Source organism: Ictidomys tridecemlineatus, chromosome 6, assembly GCF_052094955.1.
Source record: "Ictidomys tridecemlineatus isolate mIctTri1 chromosome 6, mIctTri1.hap1, whole genome shotgun sequence".
Taxonomy (NCBI): domain Eukaryota; kingdom Metazoa; phylum Chordata; class Mammalia; order Rodentia; family Sciuridae; genus Ictidomys; species Ictidomys tridecemlineatus.
In genome coordinates, this window is record NC_135482.1 from 49403975 (window position 1) to 49427702 (window position 23728).

The 23728-nt window shown below is 34.1% G+C and overlaps 1 protein-coding gene across 5 annotated transcripts in view; it reads right to left on the reverse strand.

Annotated features, from left to right (window-relative positions):
• Msrb3 (methionine sulfoxide reductase B3) overlaps positions 1–23728 on the reverse strand; it is a 160167-nt gene that overhangs the window by 101697 nt on the left and 34742 nt on the right. For all 5 annotated transcript variants that reach the window (XM_040280370.2, XM_005328702.5, XM_021728684.3 and 2 more), the window contains 2 exons: positions 11134–11242; positions 9487–9564 (listed from right to left, as the gene is read on the reverse strand). In XM_040280370.2, the coding sequence (XP_040136304.2) occupies positions 9487–9564; positions 11134–11242 (187 nt within the window). The remainder of the gene's footprint in view (positions 1–9486; positions 9565–11133; positions 11243–23728) is intronic.

Genomic DNA, 23728 nt, shown 5'->3' on the forward strand with positions numbered 1-23728 from the left:
AGCTTGAGTAAAACATCACTCAGAAATCTATTTCAGAGCAATTTCATTACACTGTGGTGAAAGGCAATTCAAATCTTTTAAAATTGAAGTTAAATGTACATTGTTAAAAATTAAGTAACATTTGCTGCAATTATAAGCAATTTCTAGGTAGAAATCTTGAAGTTCTTGTTGATTTCCCTAGAATTCAGTGACTGAAAATATTTATTAGTAAATATCCTATGGATGGCATTTGAAAGAGTTAAGAAGGTTGGATCTGAGTAGAGGGGAAAAAATGGAGAACTCTTATCTTCTTGCCCTGTTCTATTCTCCCTGCCACACACACAAAACTGGATGAGGGGAAAAATTCATCTTGAAAGTCAGTTTTAGTGGTGAATGGAATAGCACATGGAGTAGGAGAGCTGAGTAAACTGTGTGTGGCATTGGGCTGGAATGTTCTCGGTAAAAGGGATTATGTTCTTAAAGAGCTGAAAGGGGGCTTAAATTTTCTGGTAGCCTAGGATAAAACTGCAGAGGAGGCTCATGTGAAATGTAGCATCATGTGTGAACAGTTTTGCAGCAGAGTTTCATTTGAAATGTGGCAGTACATCTGGAACAGTGACTCATCACACCAGTATCTTGTGTAAGCAGACTCTAATATCAGAGTCCCTAATCTCTCACACTTTAAGAAGTTTTTAGGCTGTAGTATTAGTTTGATATGTTCTCAAAACTTGGTCAGGTCATTTATGTTTAATATTTGTTGAATACTGAAATATAATAGGCATTTTTCTACATTTAGTTTTTATATTTGTTTGGTTTTATTTTCCCCAGTTTATAGATAATGAGTCTGAGGTCAGATCATCTGGGCTGATATGCAACAAGTTCTACCACTTGCTTTTAGCCAGTGCCTGTTCTGATTACTTGATGAAGATGAAGAAAGGAAAGGAATTTCCAGACTGATAGAAAACCATTTAGGATTATTGATATCAGTTGGCATCAGGCTTCTAAGAAATGTAGAACATGGGGGGGGTGAGGGAAAAGTGGTGAAAATTTGTAATACAGTAACTTGAGAAAAATGTAATGGGAAATCACTAAGTGAAAATTAAATGATCTCCCAGTTTCAGTTACTAGAGTCCTCCCCATAAATCTATTTGCTGCCCGACCTCCCAGATGCTAAATGGCCTCATGGCTTCTGAACCTTGGCTGCATCATCCTGTCAAGATTCCAAGGGACTTCTTGGATATCATCAAGATTGAAACAATCCTTCTTGATGACATGCCATAACGGATCTAGTTACTATTGATTCAATTCTTCCCGAATTGAGATGGTGTTCAATTTTTTAATACACACTTTTTTATAACTTTATTTTTATGTGGTGCTGAGAATCAAACCCAGTGCTTCATCTGTACTAGACAAGTGCTCTACCACTGAACTATAGCCCTCTCCCCAATGTTCGATTTTTAACTTAAGTACTGTGTCAGATTTATCAAAGAATCAAGATAGGCGTATGTGTTCTATTTGCTCTGATGCTAGCCAAATAACCAGACTAGAGTGACCAAAATAAAATATTAAAGCATTCTATTATAATTTTTTATGCTCTTCTTTTTAAAAATTTGAACGTGACTATTCTAAATCTGCTTGTATACTGGCTGACTAATCTTTGCAAGTTGCTTATCCTTTCTCAGTTTCTTCATCTATATAATGTGTTGTTGTGAAGATTTAATGAGTCAATATATATAAAGTACATAAAACCTTGCCTGCCATGTGGTAAGTACTATTAAGTGTTAGTCTTTATTTTAGTAAAATTGTTATTTATTATTAATGAACCTGTATAATTCAGAGTCTTCCAAAGTAAATGTATACAGGATATTAACTATCCTATGTGGTACTTCAGGTGTAGAACAAAATTATCAGGAGCTATTTGTACATGGATAATGTTGAGATTTATCGGCTAACAGAAAAGTTCCCAATGAAGTTGTTACAATCCCATGTCCTTCTTTTTTACTCCCAGAATCCATCTTTTAGCACTATGGTAGTTTTTTTGTTATTATTGTTTTTCTTGTTCTAATCAGTTATACATGACAGCAGAATGCTCTTCAATTCATCACACACAAATGGAGCACAATTTTTCACTTTTCTGGTTGTACACAAAGGAGAGTCACACCATTCATGCAATCATACATGTACCTAAGGTAATAATGTCCAATTCATTACTATGGTGGTTTTTTCATCATGCTATTCCCTTATTCAAAATTGTCCCACAATCTATCTAACAAATTTTAGCGTGCATGTGATCAACAAATAAATATTTAGGGATTATTATGTGTCGGGGGATAGAGATAAAAAATGACTAGGGCTGGCCTTGCTATTGGAAAATTACATAAACAGATAATTCATAAAAAAACTAGAAACCGCAATTATGGGAGTGCATACAACATGCTATGGAGCAGAAAGTAGAGACAATAAAGTTCATCCTGAAAGGATCAAAGGGCTTCATGGAGGAAAAGATTCCAGAGCTTAAAAGATTTCAAGCAGGAATTAAAACATCTTCTCTGGTATCCAAGGACTTAACCTTTACCGGCCCAGCCAATACTGCTTTATAAACTCCAGCTATATTTACCATTACAACACCAGCATAGCCCTCCTCCCCACTCCTATTCAACTGGTCTTCTATTTCCTTGAAAACTCCACTTTTGATCTTATCTCTAATTTCTCTTCTCACATGATATTCCCTACCATGCATATGCCCCCTGGGAAAAACTGAAATCTCCATGCCTAGTAAAATGTGGTCTTGAACCAACCTAGATATGCTTCAATAGATGAATGGGTAAAGAAACTGTGGTACATATACACAATGGGATATTAGTCAGCATTAAAGGAGAATAAAATTGTGGCATTTGCAGGTAAATGCATAGTTGGAGAGCATCATGCTAAGCGAAATAAGCCAATCCCCCAAAAGACAAGGGTCGAATGTTTTTTCTGATAAGTGGATGCTAATCCATAATGGGGTGGTGACATAGGATGAGTGGAAGAACTCTAGATGGGGCCATGGTGGGAGGGAGGATCCGGTAAGAAGGTAGGAAAAATGGTGAAATGAAACAGACATCATTATCCTAGGTGCATGTATAATTGCAAGAATGGTGTAACACCACTTCATGTACAACCAGATAAGTGAAAATTTCTGCTCCATTTATGTACAATGAATCGAAGAACTTTCTACTGTAATGCACAACTGATTAGAACTAATTAAAAAATGCATCTCCTCCATGAATTCTTGCCACACTTAATGCAGTCAAATACCTTCCTATTACATATAAAAGCAGATTTAATGCAGTTCAGATCAAAATTCCTCATAGAAACAGAAAAAGCAGTCATGAAATTCATCTGGAAAAATAAGAGACCCAGAATAGCTAAAGCAATCCTTAGCAGGAGGAGTGAAGCAGGTATCATCACTATACCAGAACTTAAACTATACTCAAAGCAATAGTAACAAAAACAGCATGGTATTGGCACCAAAACAGATGGGTAGACCAATGGTACAGAACAGAGGACACAAAGACTAACCCACAAAACTAATTATTCAAAGGTGTCAAGAACATGCATTGGAGAACAGATAGCCTCCTCAACAAATGGTGCTGGCAAAACTGCAAATCCATATGCAACAAAATGAAATTAAACCCCTATCCCTTACCATGCACAAAACTCAACTCAAAATGGATCAAGGACTTAGGAATAAAACCAGAGACCCTGTGTCTAATAGAAGAAAAAGTAGACCCTAATCTCCATCATGTGGGATTAGGTCCCAACTTCCTTAATAAGACTCCTGTGGCACAAGAATTAAAATCAAGAATCAATAAATGGGATGCATTCAAACTACAAAGCTTGTTCTCAGCAAAAGAAAGAATCTTTGAGGTGAATAGAAAGCCTACATCTTGGGAGCAAATCTTTACCCCTCACACATCAGATAGAGCTCTAATCACTAGTGCATATAAAGAACTCAAAAAGCTAAACACCAAAAAAATAAATAACCCAATCAATAAATGGGCCAAGGACCTGAACAGACACTTCTCAGAAGATAATGTAAAATCAATCAAAAAATACATTTAAAAAATGTTCATCATCACTAGCAATTAGAGAAATGCAAATCAAAAACCACTCTCTAAGATTTCATCTCACTCCAGTCAGAATGGCAGCTATTATGAAGACAAACAGCAATAAGTGTTGGCGAGGATGGGGGGGAAATGTACACTCATACACTGTTGGTGGGACTGCACATTGGTGCAGCCAATATGGAAAGCAGTATGGAGATTTCTTGGAAAATTGGGAATGGAACCACCATTTGACCCAGTTGTCCCCTCTCCTTGGTCTATAAGGACTTAAAAACAGCATACTACAGGGACACAGCCACATCAATGTTTATAGCAGCACAATTCATAATAGCTAACCTGTGGAACCAACCTAAATGCCCTTCAATAGATGAACGGATTAAAAGTGTGGCATAAATACACAATGGAATATTAGTCAGCAATAAAAGAGAATAAAATCATGGCATTTGCAGGTAAATGGATGGAGTTAGAAAAGATAATACTAAGTGAAGTTAGCCAATTCCAAAAAAACAAATGCCAAATGTTTTCTTTGATGTAAGAAGGCTGATTCATAGTGGGATAGGGAGCGGGAGCATGGGAGGAATAGAGGAACTCTAGATAGGGCAGAGGGGTGGGAGGGAAAAGAAGGGATATGACGTAATTAATGATGGTAGAATATGATGGACATTATTATCCAAAGTAAATGTATGAAAACATGAATTGGTGTGAATATAAAACCAGAGATATGAAAAATTGTGCTCTATATATGTAATAAGATTTGTAATGCATCTGTCAGAGATAAATAAAAAATTTATGATAAAATTAAAAAAGAAATGGCAAATATATTTGCCATAAGTCACATACTGTAGAATTTCAAAAAGAAAAAGGATGTTCAGATAGATGCTAATATTAATATTGCCATATTTTATAATTGCTATTTTTCATATTATGCGAACAAAACCATAAGTACCTTGAGAATAAAATATTTCATAAATTTATTTTATTTGTTCCCAACACCTGGCAAAGTGTTAGCCAAACCATGATATAAATGGTCAAAAATACTTTCTGAATTAAATTATTTTACCAATGCTTTCTCTGGTTTATCTGATGAGTAATAAATTCACTTTATGAAATTTTAAAAGTTCAAATAACCAGAGGTGAAAACATCTTGCTTCTGTCAGTTAATTTACTGAGTGAAAGTAGTAGTACTATATGAGAAATAAACTAGCTTGGTAAAATTTGTGAATGTGAAGAAAACATGAACCATGGAATAAATTACATATTTAGTTTATAAGAAGACTGTGAATGAGGTTCTTGTGCTTGGTAAGCAGTAAAAAAGCAGCATATTGTTCAGAGAAGGAATGTATTTTGAGTAGCATACACATTTGAAAATGAAATAAGAATAATTGAATAACCTTTTTTGTAAGGAAATATAATACATATACATCAGTTAAGTAAAGGAAAAAGATTATGCACTTATATGCACACACTACTATAAGTGAAAATTCTATAACATATGAGTTATACTGCTAATAGCAAGACATTTTCAAATTCTGAACTTTGTATTTCTTCCTTCTTTTCTATTTTCCTCCTACTGCTATCTCTCATGCTGTTCCTCTATTTAGTCATTTGCTTAATTTTCTTCTCTCGACCCTTTCTAACTACACACACACACAGACAAACAAATGTGCATGCATACCCATAACCCCATATCCCAACTGTCTCCTTTACCTTGTATACAAAGCATGAAGAAACCAACTACCTACAGGAACCCTAACAGTAAGATCACTAATTGACTAGACTAGTGGGTGGCTTTCAAACTTCTGAACATGTATCCCTAAAACAAAACTGAAAAAAAAAATATATAGACTTTGTGCCAGTTATCAATTTGTTACCTTTCACCTAAAAATCCATCTTCCTTTTGCTCTGCTAAAATGGAGCTGGGCCCTTGAAAATATCTTTTCCTTGTCAATTAGCATGATGCTAAGCTTTGCCCATAGAGGACACAGAAGAGAGGCTGCTGAAGGAAAACATTTTTCCTTCCAGATTTGAGTATGCTTGCTCCACAGGCTCCTTCAGTGCATGCAGCTTCTTGAACATCTGAATCCTGAAGCACATAGAGCTTCTCCACTTCTAGGCAGCTCTTGCACTGTGGCTGGGTTCTCCAATGATAGGCTCCTATAGTGTCTCCTACATCCAACTCCTTCAAGGTACCCAGCTTCTCCAACACCTGATTCCTGCACAGCAAACAGCTTCTCCATCATCTGGCCTTTTTAGCATACATGGCTTCCCAAGAGCCCAGCTACTGCAGCACAAGCAGCATCTACAGTGCCAGGATCCTGCCATGCCAGATGCTCTTTTCAATTCACAGCAATCAGCAGCACCTAGCTCCCCCTAGCTCTCCTCTCAGCTGGGGTTTTATAACGAACTGCCTCCACTGAGACATCTTGCTGCCAACAGCTTTCCCCAGAACCCTAGAGGACAGATAACCAGCAAATTCCAGAAGGTGGATTACCAGAAAGTTCCAGAGGCTTCCAGCAAGTTGTACCCTCATAGCACATTAAAGACTTTTCTGACATTTAGTAAATATAGACTCATCCAGATTTCAGTTCTTGGGAAATGAAAGTGGGGATATGGGGCAGGAAAGAGAAGGAGGCTTTTCCTTGGGTTATCACAGCACCAGGAGTCATGTTTACCATTCCTGCTAATACATGTTTTCTCATATATTTTAAGTTAACAGCTAAATGTCTTATCATTAATTTAAATAACTACAAAAGATGAATTTTCTGTTGTTTTGCATATCATATGCATGTTCATTTTTGCAAACACTTGAGAGCTACATATATAGATTATTTAATGAACAGAGAAGTCCAATTTATGAAGTAATTTGCAAACCAGTCCTCACTGACAAATTAATCAAATCAGACTTATTTTCTGTCCAAAAGTGGGTAGAAAATAAGCCTGAAAATATGTGTATCATGGGCATGGTGATACCCACCTGTAAATCCAGCAGCTCAGGAGGCTGAGCAGGAGGGTCACAAGTTCAAAGCAAGCCTCATCAACTTAGCAAAGCCCTAAGCATCTTAGTCTCAAAATTTTTTTAAAAGTTTTTTTAATTATTTATAAAATAAAAATAAATAAAAGGGCTGGGTTTGTGGCTCAGTGGTTAAGCACACCTGGATTCAATCCCTGGTACCCAAAAGAGAAAGAAAATGGATAGACAGGCCACAGGTCACAGATAGAGGACCAGACAGGGAGGTAGACTGAGTTGTGCCAGGAGCCTTGCCAAGACAAAATACTATTTCAATATTTTTACCAATGCTTTTTATCTTGCTTTTTTGGGTCTCTCCTTCAGAAGTAATGCTTTCCTGAAGCATTATTTTACTTAATGCATTACAGATCATACCGAAGGACAATAAATCATCATAATATCTGAGACATAATATCTGACACCTTTCATGAAAAGGGAGAAAGATGATCTTGATAGAAGACATAGGAAGGAAGAAGCAGCAGACCACAGGCTCTTAGATACATCAGTTTTAGGAAACACACATACAGAAGTTGAGAATCAGAAAATAGATTCCCTCAAAACTGTCCATACCCTAGAGCTCCTGGAGAGCCTTGTGGGTACCTAGGGCACACATTCTCTAGTCTGAAGACTGATGCACCAGACCAATGAGTTACTCCATCTCCAGAAAAGGAAAGAGCAGGGAATCTTCCCCCAAATAGATAAGAAACCAAGATGGGAGAAGCAAACAAACCTCATAGAAAAGATGTAGGATAAAAATAATTAAACCATATTGCTTAAAAATTTATAAAATAAAAGATTTCATTCCAAGATTGCTAAAGGAAATCAAGGCATTGTCACACCGAATGTGAAACCTGATTCCTACCAGTACCTATGTTTGGATAAGAGGCCTGCTTTTAGGATTCGTGATTCAAAATCTCACATGGGAGGCTGGGGATGTGGCTCAAGCGGTAGCGCGCTCGCCTGGCATGCATGCAGCCGGGGTTCGATCCTCAGCACCACATACAAAGATCTTGTGTCCGCCGAAAACTAAAACATAAATATTTAAAAATTCTCTCTCTCTCTTTAAAAAAAAAAATCTCACATGGGTTAAATCCCTCACTTATAGTGGTTCTGCTTCTTATTTTAAAAGGTAAGTTTTCCTTAGATACAATACGTTAGTGAATCACATGATAGTGAAAGAGATGGAGGATCTTAAAAAGCAAAAGGGACATAGCCAATTATTACCATTTGAGGTATTAACAAGTTTAACATGGCTCAGCAACTATCTTAAGTGTTATATCAATTATTTTAGCACAAGCTAAAGGTGTTGAAATATAAGGACCTGTGTTTTCTGAAAGGAAATGGGTGACAATTTGAAGGGCCAGTTTTTTACATGAATAATAAATACGTAAGAATTCAGAACAGATTCTGAACCAACACTAACGTGAAATGAGGTTTTTGCAATTTAAGAAAAGTTCAAGGAAACTACTATTTCCTGTTATTTCTGGAAAATCTGTAAATGCTAGTGTTTTAAAAGAGAAACATTTATGGAGAGATATAAAGTGTGTTTTACATGCTACAAGTATCAAATTCTTGTTTATTCATTTCCCTTAAGAAACTTTGCAATTCTGTTTTAAATACATGACATTTACTCTCAAGTAAGCTTTCTTTTTATTTCCCCAAATTAGCCACCCCATGGAGAAATTAGGGCTTCTAGGATTTTCTCCATCTATATAAGTAAAATTTTGGTAAAGATTTTCTTTTCTTGAATAAGATCTATACTCTCCAGAATGCACTGTCTGAATTAACCATTTTGTTCAAAAAGTCTATGTCATCTCCATTTTATGATAAACTGTTGGGATCTTTAAAGATTTTTAAATCAATGCAAAAATGGCTAACCCCATATTTATATAATTTGTTTATCTGTGTATAAGTATCCTTAATACTTCTCAAGTTACTTTCAGTACAGGTATTCTCTTTATCGAAGAAGTATAAATAGTCTACTTAGTAGTTATTATTATATCTGAAAGATGTACATGATTTCAATATAGTCCAATAAATAAATTTAGGGACATCACTTGAAAATAGAAAAAAAATCAATAAACATAAAAATTCAATAAACGTACATTTCTATGTTCACCAAAATCTCTTTCACAGCTCTCTTATACACAATAATTACTGCGATGAATAAGTTAATGTTGGATACTTTAAAAATCTAAATAGTGAAAAATCTGTCTATCACACTAGTAATTTACCATGAAAGTCAATATTTTGTTTTGTGGGAGGTAAACAGACATAGAAAAAGATAAAAGTAAAAAAAAAAATAGTAATGGAAAGATTCCAAGGTGAACAAGCAATAACTAGTTTGTTGCCATCTGTGACATGCCCATACCTACAGGTTGTTAATATACTTACTTGAATAACGGAGTTCCACAAACAATACATTTATATATTCCAGGATCTTTGTGATGTGTGTATTCTCCTTCAAAGGCACTGATAAATAATAAACAGATCATCAAAAAATTAAGCAAAGCTAGTATTATTTCTTATAGAACATGTATGCTTAAAATACATTTCTCTAATAAATCTTTCAAGGGCTTTTTGTCCTAAAATGAGAACAGACCCAACATATGGAAATCTGAACAATACTAATATATTTCAAGCCCATATAATAAAATGTGCATATAACTACTCCAAACTAGTGCAGGTTAAATAAAAAAATCAAGTCATCTAGTTATGTAATGCTTAGAAGATTTTTTCCAATTAAAAAATGCCTATAGTTTGATTCACAAAAAAAAATTATTACATAAGATTTTTGCTACTCTACAGTGTCCAAGAGTATACCAGAAAATGCAGAAAGGTCTGAGACTTCAAGTGGAAGGAGCCTTATTTTTTGGTTTGAAAAGGAATATTGCAGCTTTAAGGGAATATTTTTCTAAGTTAACAATCTTAAAGGCTAGGAGGTCATTCAGCTAATACAAATCAGCTGTGCTAGCCCAACAAAAAGTCTATGTGCTCTGCAGCTTGTTTTTATTATCCTTTCACCCTCTTTATGAGGTCCAATTTTTTTTATAAACAGAATTTTTAAGAATGACCTAATCTCTGGTTGTTTGTGTGCATTAAATCATTTTGCTAGTCATGCACACAACAGGACGGGTAGAAGTCCTCCAGAGTTGAGTCCCAAGTCCACCACTAGATCATTGTACAGTGAGGGTGGACTTTGTCAGATTCAACATTTGGTAAATTCAGTAAACAGTAGATACTGTGACAGGAAGAGAGTGTTGCCTATTAACAAGGATCCCATGTGTGGTAAAGAGCTCTTTCAGTTCATGAATGAAAACAAGAAGTTACATCATTAATAAATCTGGATCATAGGTAAGTTACGGCCTTATGCCAGACTCCATGGTATAAATTAGACAACAAAATCATTGGACCTTGGCAAGTTACTTTTGAGCTGGAATCAGCTGAGAGAGACTTTATTCACTAAAAACAGTCTTGGAAGTGAACAAACTCTTTTTTCAGGACTTAGGGCGAACTTCCAAAGACCAAAGCCATGTGAGGGCAGTTATTGAAAATTTTTGACATTCCAACCACAAATGAGCCAATAAATACTTTCTCCACATGTGCTTCAAAAAGAAATTGGAGTGGGGTAGAAAGGAACTAAATTATGCTACCTTCTTTTTTCAGCCAAAACGTCTATACTTACAATGGCCACCTTCAAAATTTCGGCATCCTGGCATGGCTCCATGTCCTCATGGTTTTGCTTACTGTGATGTCTTCCCAAAAAATATACCTAAATCGCTATTACTTCCACACATTTTGTAGTAAACTAAAAACAGGCCCTTAACAAAAGCCCATGACTTTACATAAGATACAGAACTCATTAAATGGAGGAAAGAACAAATAAAACTTAGTCTTAACCTAAACAATGACATTTTCAAATGTAGACTTTAGCAAATAAGTAGAGAACTCTTTAAAGTAATTGGCAAGGAAGAGGATCCAAAGGAGGAGATGAAGAAAACTAGCTCTTGCTTAATGACTTTTTATTACAGCTCACCTTACCTTTCAGTCCCTTTCTCCTGAGTGACATGGTACTGCAGGGGTGTTAGCCGCTTCCTCAGCTCCTGCTGGGAAAAGACCACCTTACAGTTCTTTTTATCCCTACATGACCCTGGAAAGAGAGAGGATATGGGAGAAGGAGGCTTTTTAGCTTGAATCCTAAATAATTGCTTTGGCTGGACGCCATAGCACAGCTTCCACAGTCACTTGTCAATGACCAGACCAGTCCCTGGTGCACTAGAAAATCTTACCTGAACTGCAGCTGTTTATTTCTCTAAGTTTAAAAAGAATGCTTCTTAAGATCCAAGTGATTCCACTGGAGTAGTGACAATGTGCTACAGCAAAAGCTTCTAGCATGTGATACTAAAACTTATTGAACATTCACAAGATGGTGTTACATCCTTTGTTTCCCAGTACCCTGAAACTCCTTTTTAAAAAAGGATTTCAGCTGGGCTAGGGATGTAACTCAGTGGTAGCATATGGGAGGCCCTGAATTTAATCTTCAGCACCATAAAAAAAAAAAAAGTCAAGACACAGTCTATTTACAATTATTCACACTGTATGTTTAAGATGATGGGCATATTACGTTAACCAAAACCCTCCATTAAATAATTCTGCAGCTTGATAGAATAGCTTAAAACCATCCTCAATTCCAATTCTGAATGATTTAACTACCATCCTTCTTATTTTTCTGTGAACCCTGAAGATTTATTTTTATACAACCAGGAATTGTTTTTCTCTATGATTCCATCAGATTCTTCTCTAGGTTCTGTAGAGTCCTTAGAAATAAACATTTCTTTAAAGACATTTAAACAGGCAATAAGAAACTCAACAGACAACAGAAGGCGTTTATACTAATGCAGATTCAATAAGTTCCAAAGAAAGAGTGAGAAAAACAGGGACAGAGAAAGAAAAAGGTAAAGTGAATGCGATTTTTGCAAAGTATCTCTAGGAAGACTTCACTAAGTATATTTGATAGTGAAATACTTTTATTAATGTGACCCTATTAACAATAGCAGCTTTTATTTCACTCTGTATAGACTGCAGTAAAATGTTCAGAAAACACCTGTTTACATGTAGTATTTTATTTTACCTGCACAAGTGACTGAAAAGAAATACAGCTCCAGGACAGAGCAGCCATTACTCACTGTAAGAAAGCTGTTTTTCTTTGCCTTCTGTCGCAATGGGAAAGAAGCTGCCAATTGTCCTAAAGGTAAAGATGTCATAGAATGTTTTGAAGGTTCTAAAAGGGAGTTTGCTTTGTTTCCTCAATGTTAAATTCAATTTCTTTTGAAATATAAAGAAATATGATTTAGTAGTGGGAATGCTTTCTACTTCTTTTACTCTCAAGGTCCGTAATGTCATAGAATGTGAGAGCATTGAAGTTAAACTTGAAAAAATTAACTAACCAGTTACCCTGATTGTGGGATTGAAGGAGGGTATCAGCTTCCAGAATCAAGGCCACCAAGACACAGTGGCTGATTCTCTATCAAAAAATGCAGAGGCAGGAAAAGAGCAAATAGCTGAATAGAAAGGTAAGCATTAGTGTAGGCCTGCGGCTATCAACAGCTCTTCTGCTGACCTTCCATGAAGTACCCTGGCCCTTCCCAGCCTGGAAAAAGCCACAGAACAGCTGGCACATCACAAATGGCAGCTGGGTATCTCATCTCACTGGGCCCCATTTTACACTAGGCTTTGTCCAAAACCCTACTACTTGAATTTTTACTATTGTCTAAGGGGTAAACAGAAATGTCTGTTCTGTCAGAACAAGCCTCTCAATGGCCTGAATGAAGAACAGCTCTTTCTTAAATAATCAGTTGACCATAGATAGCTAGGCTTCCCCTCAATCACTATAGATCTCTTAAAAGTTATTTTGTTTGTTTGTTGGAAAGGTTGTATCTTTGTTAATTCTGTCAAAAAAAAACATTAATTACAAACTTAACATGACAAAATATGTTGGTTAGAATCATTCTTTCCAATGGCATAGATAATTAAACTCCAAACCACTAGAATTAAACAATTCTGTCCAAAATATTTTTGTTAATATATGTTCATTCATACAAAAAGGCCAATTGTGTTCCCAAAGTTGAGAGAACTAAGCTACCCATCTGTATGTCATTTAGTACAAGAGAAGCAACTGCAGGTTTAAATTACATGGTATTGGATTGCAATTTCCTAACATTGGATGCTTTTCTGCTTTTTTACCTTGAGTCATTTACTAAGGAGTGTTCATAAAAAGTAGCTTAAAGCACAGATGCTTGCAAATCGTTTAGACAAAGATGTTTCTCTCTTTTTCATTCCCCCCTCTCTCAAAAATCTCACTTTTCTGAAGAAAAAGAATAAAACTGTTGGTCAGTATTGATGAACCATGTCAAGTATTTGTATAACAGGGGAAAAAAAGGTAAAATTGAAAACATCTGATTGAAGTAAATAATACAAACATAAAAGCTTTACTGGTGAATGAAGGGTATTGAAAAGACTTTATTTCATAGATTAGAAATTACTTTTGATCTAAACATTCTTAAAAACAGATTGTTTTCTACTATGAACCATCTCATTAACTGTGCTACAGAGACCTCGTTTGAATGGCAAGCTTTGAAAGAGTGCTGCTGTACTCCTTTGTTAGTCTCCGTCTTATTTAGGAGGGGAATAAAGATTTCATTCCAGCTTTCTTTGTTTGTCTTTCAAGAACCACTAAAGCAGTATTCACACAAATTTTGTAGGAATGTGCCCTATGTCATAGCCTACAAATTATTTGGTTTTGGTGCACTTAAAGGTCATCTTCCAAATTAGCAAAATTTTCCTACATCCTGGCTTTTCAACCTTAAATATAAATATTGTTTCCTAACTGTAAGTGAGGTTTGTTCTCTAAGAAATGCTAGTGATTATTTAAAATTGTCAAACTTTATACCTTTTCTACTCTTTGGTCATACTATGTTCTCAAAATAATTAGACTTTTAAAGAATACCTAATAGTGAGAGGAAGTATATATACTTCAGAAATAATTATTATGATTTTACATTAAACAACTCATTGAGAAGTTTATCATATTTTATAAATGTCTTGCCATGTAGTTTAATAATAATAATATAACACCTGGACAATTGAAAGCTACACTATTTCATTAGCTCTTCTAGCATAACCCAAAACCCAAAATTGGCATACATAAACACAGAAAAACTTCCCTTTTGTCTCTCTCTGATTTTCCTTCCCCCATCAGACTCACTTTCCTGAAGTCATATGGTGCCACTGTTAATTTTAAAGATATCATTTCATTTTGAAATTCTAGAGTAATTCATTGGATGGTTTCCCTTTACTATCTTCACTTAGGTACTGTAATTTTCTTATTACACAGGGTAATTTAACATTAGTATTATACAACATCTGTTCAATGACCTCTAAATTGGCTTAGAAGTATGTTAGGGAAAGACGTTTCCCTTTATTTAAATGTTTAATAGTATATTTTGAAGGCACAAGTGAGTGAGTGCACATACATAGCAACACAGGAATATTTGAGGAGTTAATATCGTCCCTTCAGAATCTAATAATAACCCATTCCTTACAGAGTAAACTTGGCATAGAGCAAATCTATCTGGCACCCAAACCAGAGGTATTTATTCACTGAAATATGCCCAAAGTCTCTTTTACTTTGTTCAATGTTGTTGCCTTAAAGCAAAACTGTTTTTCTTTTCAATGTTAAGCTCTTGCTATAAGTAGAAATAAACTTAAAGCAGTAGTTCCACTTCTGCTTCTGCTGCTTCTGAACAATGAGACCTTAGACCCGTCAACTGCTCTGACTACATGCTATCACCCTCATACCTGTTCTAAGGACCACAGCAAACAGCATACACAAAACTCAGTCTGACTAAATGCAATATCACATTATCATTCTGAATGCAGCAAATTCTGAAGATAAAATTGAATTTTACAAGGTAGCTAAGTGAGGTATTTCCATGTGTTTCAATATTTTATGAGTAATTAATTTTTATGTAATTACAACAGATGGGTATTTTCCCCAGAAGGTATCCTCAAGAAAATGCTAAAAATGGGAAGTGAAGGAAGAAAGTAAAATTAAAACTTGATTTCTACTATGTGTCAAACACATTTCCAAGCACATAGAAGATAGCTTCCATGCCCATTTTACAGATACAGAAACTGATACTCATAAAGTATAGATCTTAACTTACTAAGCAGACAACTCAACTGAAGCTCAGAGCTGTTTGACTGCAAAGTCATTGTGTTTTCTGTCAGGAAAAATTAAGTAACAACATTCTTTTTTCTCAAGTTATACAATAACTTTCAGTTTAAAAAAAAAACTATCATTAACAACTGAAGATAATGAGGGGTTAGGGAAGTAAGAATCACTGTATCACATCCGGAAGAGTAAATATATTTGTCATTAGCCAATGTCTGCTCTCCCTATATTCACTCTTTAACACAGGGTCAGAGACAAGGTTCGTAGAGGATTCTCATAGAGTCTATAAAATGTTAAAAGGCTTTTCAACTTCCTGTTAAGAAGTAAATCAGATCTGCTACCTAAAAATGCTTAGAGCACTTTTAAGTCATAAATTTTATATTTCAGTGTAAAAATAAAACAAAACTTAAAGATCCTATAATTTTAAGTTAGGTACAAGGATCAGAAGAAGTCAAATTATTAAATATTTTTTCTAAAATAATGAGTAAGAATAAAAATATCTTGTTTTTCTTTGAATTTACTAGGTTAAAACAGTAAAGTTCAAGTTGAAATAGTTTACTATTAGTTGAAATACAGCTTATTACTATATTTAAAGGTAGTATAAAATTATACTTTAATTTTCACTATAAATTTTAATTTTTAATTAGTTATTAGTCTGTCATATTGGAAACTGAACAAACTTGATAGTATTAGACTTGATAGTATTAGAATTGCTAAAAAGGTAGGAATTTATAAAATACAAATCTAATCTACTTTCAAAATTAAGCAAAATATATACCATGAACTATTATTCTGTGTGTCTGTGTGTGCGTGTGTGTGTGTGTGTGTGTGTGTGTGTGCACATGCGTCCGCGCATTTGCATTCTAGTAATTCAATAGAGGCCTTAAGAAAACTACTGCAAAGCTTAGAGGGAATAAAGGTTCCCTATTTGTAGAAATATACCCAATTGTTCTCATTCTTCTGTTGGAATAGACATATAGGAAAAACATTCATTTATGATGTCAAGACACTGTTTCAGGCCTCTGGTTTGCACAAAATTAGGGCTGCAGAGCTTACTTGGAAGCCCACTGATCCAGAACTTTTTATTATCTAAGTTATAAAAATGTTGAATATTTATAGAGTTCCAGGTACTATGTTAAGTAAAATATATTCATTTATTCATTAATTACTTATTGAGTACCTACTACGCTGACATTAATCTGATGCATCAGTATACACCAGAGAATAAAATAAAGATCCTGCTTTCATGGAGCTCCCATTCTGAGAGGGGTAAGGAAAGACAGACAAAACACAATAAAAATAAGTAAGTAAATTATGTAGACTTACATAATTTAAACCTTATACCTATAGTGGTAAGTATGCAGCAAGGAAAAAAGGAAACCTGGAGCAGAGCAAGGAAAATGGAAAGTGCTAGGAGTAAGCATTCTAATGTTAGAGTGGTAAAGGTAGTTCTTCCTAAAAAGGCAACACTTTGAACAAAGTCCTGAAGGAGAAGAGAAAGCTGGCTGTGCTGATATCTGGAAAGAGCTTTTCAAACACTCAGAGGAAGTGGCCAACTCAAGAGATGAAAACACTAAGATGTTAAACACCATTGGCAGAGGAAGAGACAGGTCACTTGAATGCAAGTACAAAACACTGAATATAAACACAGTAGATAAGCAACAATTCAAACATGCAAAGAATGTATTTTTAAATGAGAAAATTTACAAATACATATCTTAATATGGACCTTATCTAACATTACTTTTTTTAGTTCCAAGAGAATTCGTAGTAACATCCTTTTAGCAAAGTGCTATACTCAAAAGAGTTCTCAGTAATTATCTGGCTGAACTCTGAATCTATAATCATCGTGCAGACTCTGCTAACTTGTATTGTCTACTTAATGCCATGCTATTTAGACTAAAGACCATCATTCCCAATCTGGAGTCATGTGTAAGAGGATACTCAACAGATATTTTTTGGTGATGAAATCTGGATGAGCACAGAGAATAAAAAACTTTGGCCAAACAGTGTTGTTCCCCTTCTGAAACATTAAGTCACCTCTTCCAAGTAATCCTCTAGGTAACAGCAGAGAACATCCATAACTAAGAAAACTATAAAATTAGTACCTCAACTGAGTTTCTGTTTGTTTAAAGACATTCTTAATTTGTACATTTAGGATCAGATCAATTTCATCTGTATTCCAAGCCCTAAATAAAACATACTGAAGATAAAAGTACAAATCTTAGGAGTCAAATAGCAAACAGTTGTTTCTTTTAAAGGAAGATTTCTTTTTCCTTTTCTGAATGTGAGAAAAAATTATATCTTAGATTGCATAATAATAATCACATTTCATACCTTCTCACTGTTTTTCTTTTACTTCACATAAAATTATTCTACACATCAGTTTTAGTTATATTTTACTTATGTATGCACAGAGTTCTAATTAACATCAATGGATATGGTAACCATGCCAAGGCAACATACCATTTTAAATTTCTTGAATTAAACAATACCATATGTCTTAAAGGTGCATAGCTGAATGATAAAATTGGTCTTCCGGTTTCCTTACTGAAGGCATGAATTGATCAACTCAGAAGACATTTCAAGAAAGTTTTCCTTCCAAGCCTACATACCCTACCCTACGTACCCTGTTAACTTTGCCCCTACCACCAACTTTAGCATTAGTGTATTTACTAGGCAAGGCATTATTTGCATGAGAATATACAGTACTGTGCAATCATCCTGAAACATCTTCAGTTGTTTCTACTTCATTTTGCCAAACACACTGTAAATTCCTTGAAGATAAAAACTGTTCAGGCAGGGCGCAATGGCACACATCTGTGATCCCAGCAGCTAGGGAGGCTGAGATAGGTGGATCATAAGTTCAAAGCCAGCCTCAGCAATTTAGCAAGGCCTTAAGCAACTTAGCAAGACTCTGCATCTAAATTTAAAAAAAAAAAAAAGGTGGGGGCCGAGGACGTGGCTCAGTGGTTGAGTGCCCTTGGGTTTAATCCCTGGTACAAAAAGAAAGTGTTCAGCTTAATATTAATATTCATACCTCCTCCAACTATTTATTAACATCTACAGTGAGATAAGAGTGTGTGATGAGCATTGTAAAATTTAAAAATAAATAAAGTTCCTGGATGAGGAACTCATACACACACTAGCAGGAAAGATAAAAACAATTACTCTTGATGTGAAGTCTGTAGTAAAGGTATGTGCCAGATTTTGCATAAAAAGAGTTAACAAAAAGAGGACGTTAATATTCTTAAACTTTGCCCACCTAGATTGGCCATGTCCAGTTATAACTAGAATAAAGAAATTCAAATATTTGTAGAAACAGCATCTACAATGCCAGAGTGCCAGAGAAGATCCAAATAGAGAAAGAACTTCATCAGGAGAAGCTGATGGATAGGCTGTGATCAAATGTGTACAAGTCAAAGTGGTAAGTATCCTATCCCAGTGAAAGGTATACAAATAGTTTTTTCATGTAAGCTTTATCAGCTAATTTAAAGAAAAAAAACATAATAAAATGTGGATTCATCTTCGAATGAGGAAAAATTGAGATTCTGAGAAATAAAGGAGTTTTAAAATTCAGGGGGAAAATATGCAAATGTTTTCTGTGAGTCAGCAGAGTAAATATATTTTCCACAGTATCTGAAGCTTATTAATATGACTTAAATTTCCAGACTAAATATAGTAAAATCTCATGTACGAAGTTGCATGATTTTCTTGAAAGGAAGCAATGAGCAGTTTACCACTTCATTCATCCTGATAAAATAGTCATTAATAATTCACCTGAATGACTGTAAGATAGAAGCCACATTTTACATTTCTATATTTTCCTTGCATGTTACAAATTTTTAATTGTTGAACTCATGTATAGTAGTCATTTTATCAACATTGTTTAAGTACCAAAAAGAATTAAAGAGTACTTTATCAATTCTTCAAAATTTAACGCAAATACTGGGGGCATGATTTTCATGTTAATATGGACCATGAAGCTTAGAGAAAAATGTTAGACGTGGGTTTGATCCAAAAAAGAATTTTCTTACTTGCAAAGCTATGAGTAAAGAGAAAAATTTTAAAGGCACTGCCATCATCAAGTGACAATAATGGAAGAGAGAGTCATTTAACTTCAATTCCATCTGATTGCATGTGAAATGTCTGACAAAGTTGGAATTCCCTGTTTTTAATTTTTTTTTTTAAAGTTTGGGTCTTCACTAGAACATCATAGCCCATACAGGGAAAAAAAATTAAAAACAGACAGACTCATTTCCATTCTACATTTCACATGCAATCAAAAAGATCTGCAAATAAAAAAGCTCTCTCTCCCATTCTCCTTCTTCCCCTTGGGGAGCATAGATTGCTAGGAAGATGAGAGGTAACCACTCACAAAAAGGAAGAAAAGGAGCCCTCTCTTAAATTAAAATGCAGAATTTTATTTAAATACAACATTAAATATTGAAAAGAAAAGAAAATTGGCATTATCTAAAAACCCAGTTTTACATATTTCCAAAACCTCATGCTGGCCCACATCAAATTTCAAATCCAAATGAAGCATAATGAACAAAAAACAAGTCTGCAATTGCCATTCAATGAATAGCTAAATTTGAATCTATATAATCCAAAGAAACCTGAGATATTCTGGAGGGAAAAAAGTCAAAAATTTTATATTTGTCTTTTTCACCCAGATAAGTTAAGAAAAGGTACAGGTTTCCCCTGAATTATTTAATATCTCCTTCAGGGACAGTACTCATATTTTAGTCATCTTGTATTCCCAGCACTTAGTAATGTGCCTGGGCAAGGGAAAGGACAAAAACTATATATGTATTGTATATGCTTATTCAACTCTCCATTTTAATTATTTTTATTGAAATCTTCCTAAAAGACATTTCCTAAATGGTATGTTTGGCTATATTTCTTAGAACTTAGTTAAAAAATTACAATTATAACATTTGCTTAATTAATCAGTAAAGTTTTTTAAAAGAATGAATAACAATATGGTTTTAAAAACTTTCCCTTTATTACTACTCTGATCCTTTATTGCCTTTCTAGAGTTCCACATTTACATTTTTTTTTAAATTTTGCCTAATATTCCACTAATTCTCTGGATTTAAGACTATGAGATTACCTGATCCATCACTCTCCCAAAAGAATTTTGTTAAACACTGGCTCTGAAAACAATGCTAACTGGCAGTTTGTCTTGGGGAGTGAGAAGGGGAAGATGGATTACATAGGTTACATGGGTTTCTTTTATTTACTTTCTTTCTTTCCCCGGCCCCCTGGTACCAGGGATATTTAATCACTGAGCTACATCCCCAATCCTTAGCAAGGGTCTTGCTAAATTGATTGGGGCTTCACTAAGTTGCTGCGGTTGGCCTCAAACTTGCAATCCTCCTACCTCAGCCTCTCAGTCATTGTGATAACATGCATGTGCCACCATGCCTGGAAATTACATGGGTTTCTTGATGCAGACCTTCTCAGAGACTTTATTATGTTGATGTCTACCACTAAATACATGATATTTTGACTCACCATTAACTTTATGTTCCATTATAAAAGGGAAAAAAATGCCAAACTTTGATATATCCTTATCACAATTATTTTTAGGCTGATTATCAAAATGGTAGACTATAAAAAGGTAAAACTTATAATTTATAAAATATGATAGTATGCAGTTTTTCAATTTGATGAAGAAATTTGTTTTACAGAGTAACTAGTGGAACTAATATTCCTCAGATTATAATTTGAGAAATAACAGATTTCTAATCCAAACCCCTCAAGAGGAAATTAAGACCCAAAGAAGTTGACTGACATGGTCATATACCTGATTAATGTGAGCCAGGATCTCTTGTCTGGAGTTTTTCTCCATTGATTATTCATTCATTACATTCCTTTCTTGAACCATGTTTTGTTGTATATTAATATACCCTCTATTTCTAACCCATCAGCCTGTAGCCCATTCCCACTTCATCCTCCTATCTTACACTCATCCCACTTCCTACTAAGTATATCTATGCATTCCTTAAATATCCTGTCATTGTGTGAAATCCTATTCCAAGAAGTGTATCATTCATTTGAGGCAGAAAGAAACACAGTGTCTCCACAGTGAAATAAAAGAGAAAGTGTTTATAAAAACTCATTAACTATTGTATGTAACTCCTTTTATCCAATAATAGATAATAAAATATGGATCTAAAATGGCCGTGTTTCTCACCAGAACGTCATTCCTTAAGAAAGATTATATTACTTGGAAATGTGGCAATATTTTGATACTGATACTTATTCAAGATAATGATACTTATTCACAGCAATTCATTAATCCAACACATACTTACTGAACACCTATTATGTGACACTGATAATTCCAATTGTTGAGATGTAGCAGTGAACTAAACAGATGAAAATTTCTGCCATTCTGAGTTTATTTTGCAGTAACCAAGAATTTTCTGTAAAAGAAAATGCTTTTGCCTAATCAACCCATCCCCTTTCCCAGACTTATTTGATGTTCCTCCCCCCCCCCCCGACACCCCCAACCCACACACACTATTTTCTTCTCCCTTACAATAAGGAATTAAGATTCCAAATAACAAATTTTGGGGAAATTCCAGCTAATGTAAACAGAGAATCATATCTAATTGTAAAAGACTTAACCATGTTATATAATTCTTCATTTACAGATAAAGAATAGGGAAAAAAGGTGAAAAAAACAAACAACTCTTGGGGCCAGAAAGCAAGTTGGTAGTAGAAACAAATTAGTAAATTTACAGAATATACTTCTAATCTGTTTCTTCATCAATACAATAATAAGATGGTAAAAGCTGTGAAACTTGCTGTAATGTTATCTAAAATTGCACAAGAAATATTGCAAGCTAGGCATGGTGGCACATCCTTTAATCCAAGCAACTTAGGGGCTTTGGGAAGGGGAATCCCAAGCTCCAGGCTAGTCTCAGCAATTTAGCAAAGCCCTAAACAACTTAGTGAGACCCTATCTCAAAAATAAAAAATAAAAAGGGCTGGAGATGTAGCTCCTTGGTTCAATCACCAGAACAAACATATATAATATTAATCAAATGAGATGTAATATGAATAGCTTTATCATTTTGAATCAACATACATTTCTACAATTAAAAACCCTTAGAAAAATATAATTATTCTAGATTTTCTTTGTTTGCTTAAAATTAAAATAATCTAATGATTTAAGTTAATATCCCATTCTTTGTTTGCAATTATGTGGTTGAACATGATAAATATGTTTACTTTTGAGGGAAATGCCTGGCATAAAAGTTACTGAGTAAATTTAAACTGTATAAATGTATAGCTCTTACTAATCAACTAAATAACTGATATTTTCCTCACATTATGTTTTCTAAATAACATAACATATATTTTTAAATAACTAATACTAGTGCAAGCATGCTAAATGGGAAAAACAACTTAAGGAACTTAAATAAGTAAAATTGGTATTTTAAATTTTCAAATGAATAAGTAATTTCAAATACAAAGGCACAAAAAGTAATTAGAGATAATTTGCCATTGCATTTCAATAAATCTATTTAGAAGAATTTTAAATGAAAATGTATGTATCGAAAGCAATCATGAGTAATTCAATCTCCAAATAAAATGTTCAGTTTGAAACTATAAACTATGAAAGACTGATAATAAAAATTCATCAAGCATCCACCATCAATATTAGTCTTCGTAAACTGTCCTTTATGGCTCATTCTTTCATTAAACTTGCGTTTGTTGAGATCAAAAGATTTCATTTTAATAAATTCTTCTATGATCTATTAGGTAACATTATTATGAATATGTTGAGATAAACATGTAATTACCTATGTGAATTCTTCAGAGTACAAATTTTCTAGATATTCTAATGCTATAGAATTGTTTTAGAGCTAACAATGTTATATTCTTTACAGTTATTGTTAATTAACTGCTGAATTTCTCAAACAAAACTAAGATTTAATTGTTTTGTTCATCCTATTTTAACTCTGTTGCTAGCAGATATTGGTTTGTTTTTTATGATTACTAATGAATAATACAAAGAATGTATTTGAAATTGAAAATTTTAACAAAATTCACATTTAAGAAACCATATGCCCAACACCTTATTTATACAGATGTATTATTCTAGAACAATTTAGCCTTGACTAATATGCATTATCCACAAATAGTTTTTGAAACTCTTTTGGTAATTAGATGCTGCACAGCACTCTTCAATGTTAACTAAAACTTTACCACATCATTAAGCTAGTAAGAGATTTTTTAGAAAAAATATAGCTATATCAGAATATATTAATGAACATTTTAAATATAATTTTTATAATTTTTCTTAGTGTCAAAAATATTTTCATTCATGCAAAAATGACTCATGCTTAACAGTCAACATGTTAAACTAGTAACATTTTTTAAATT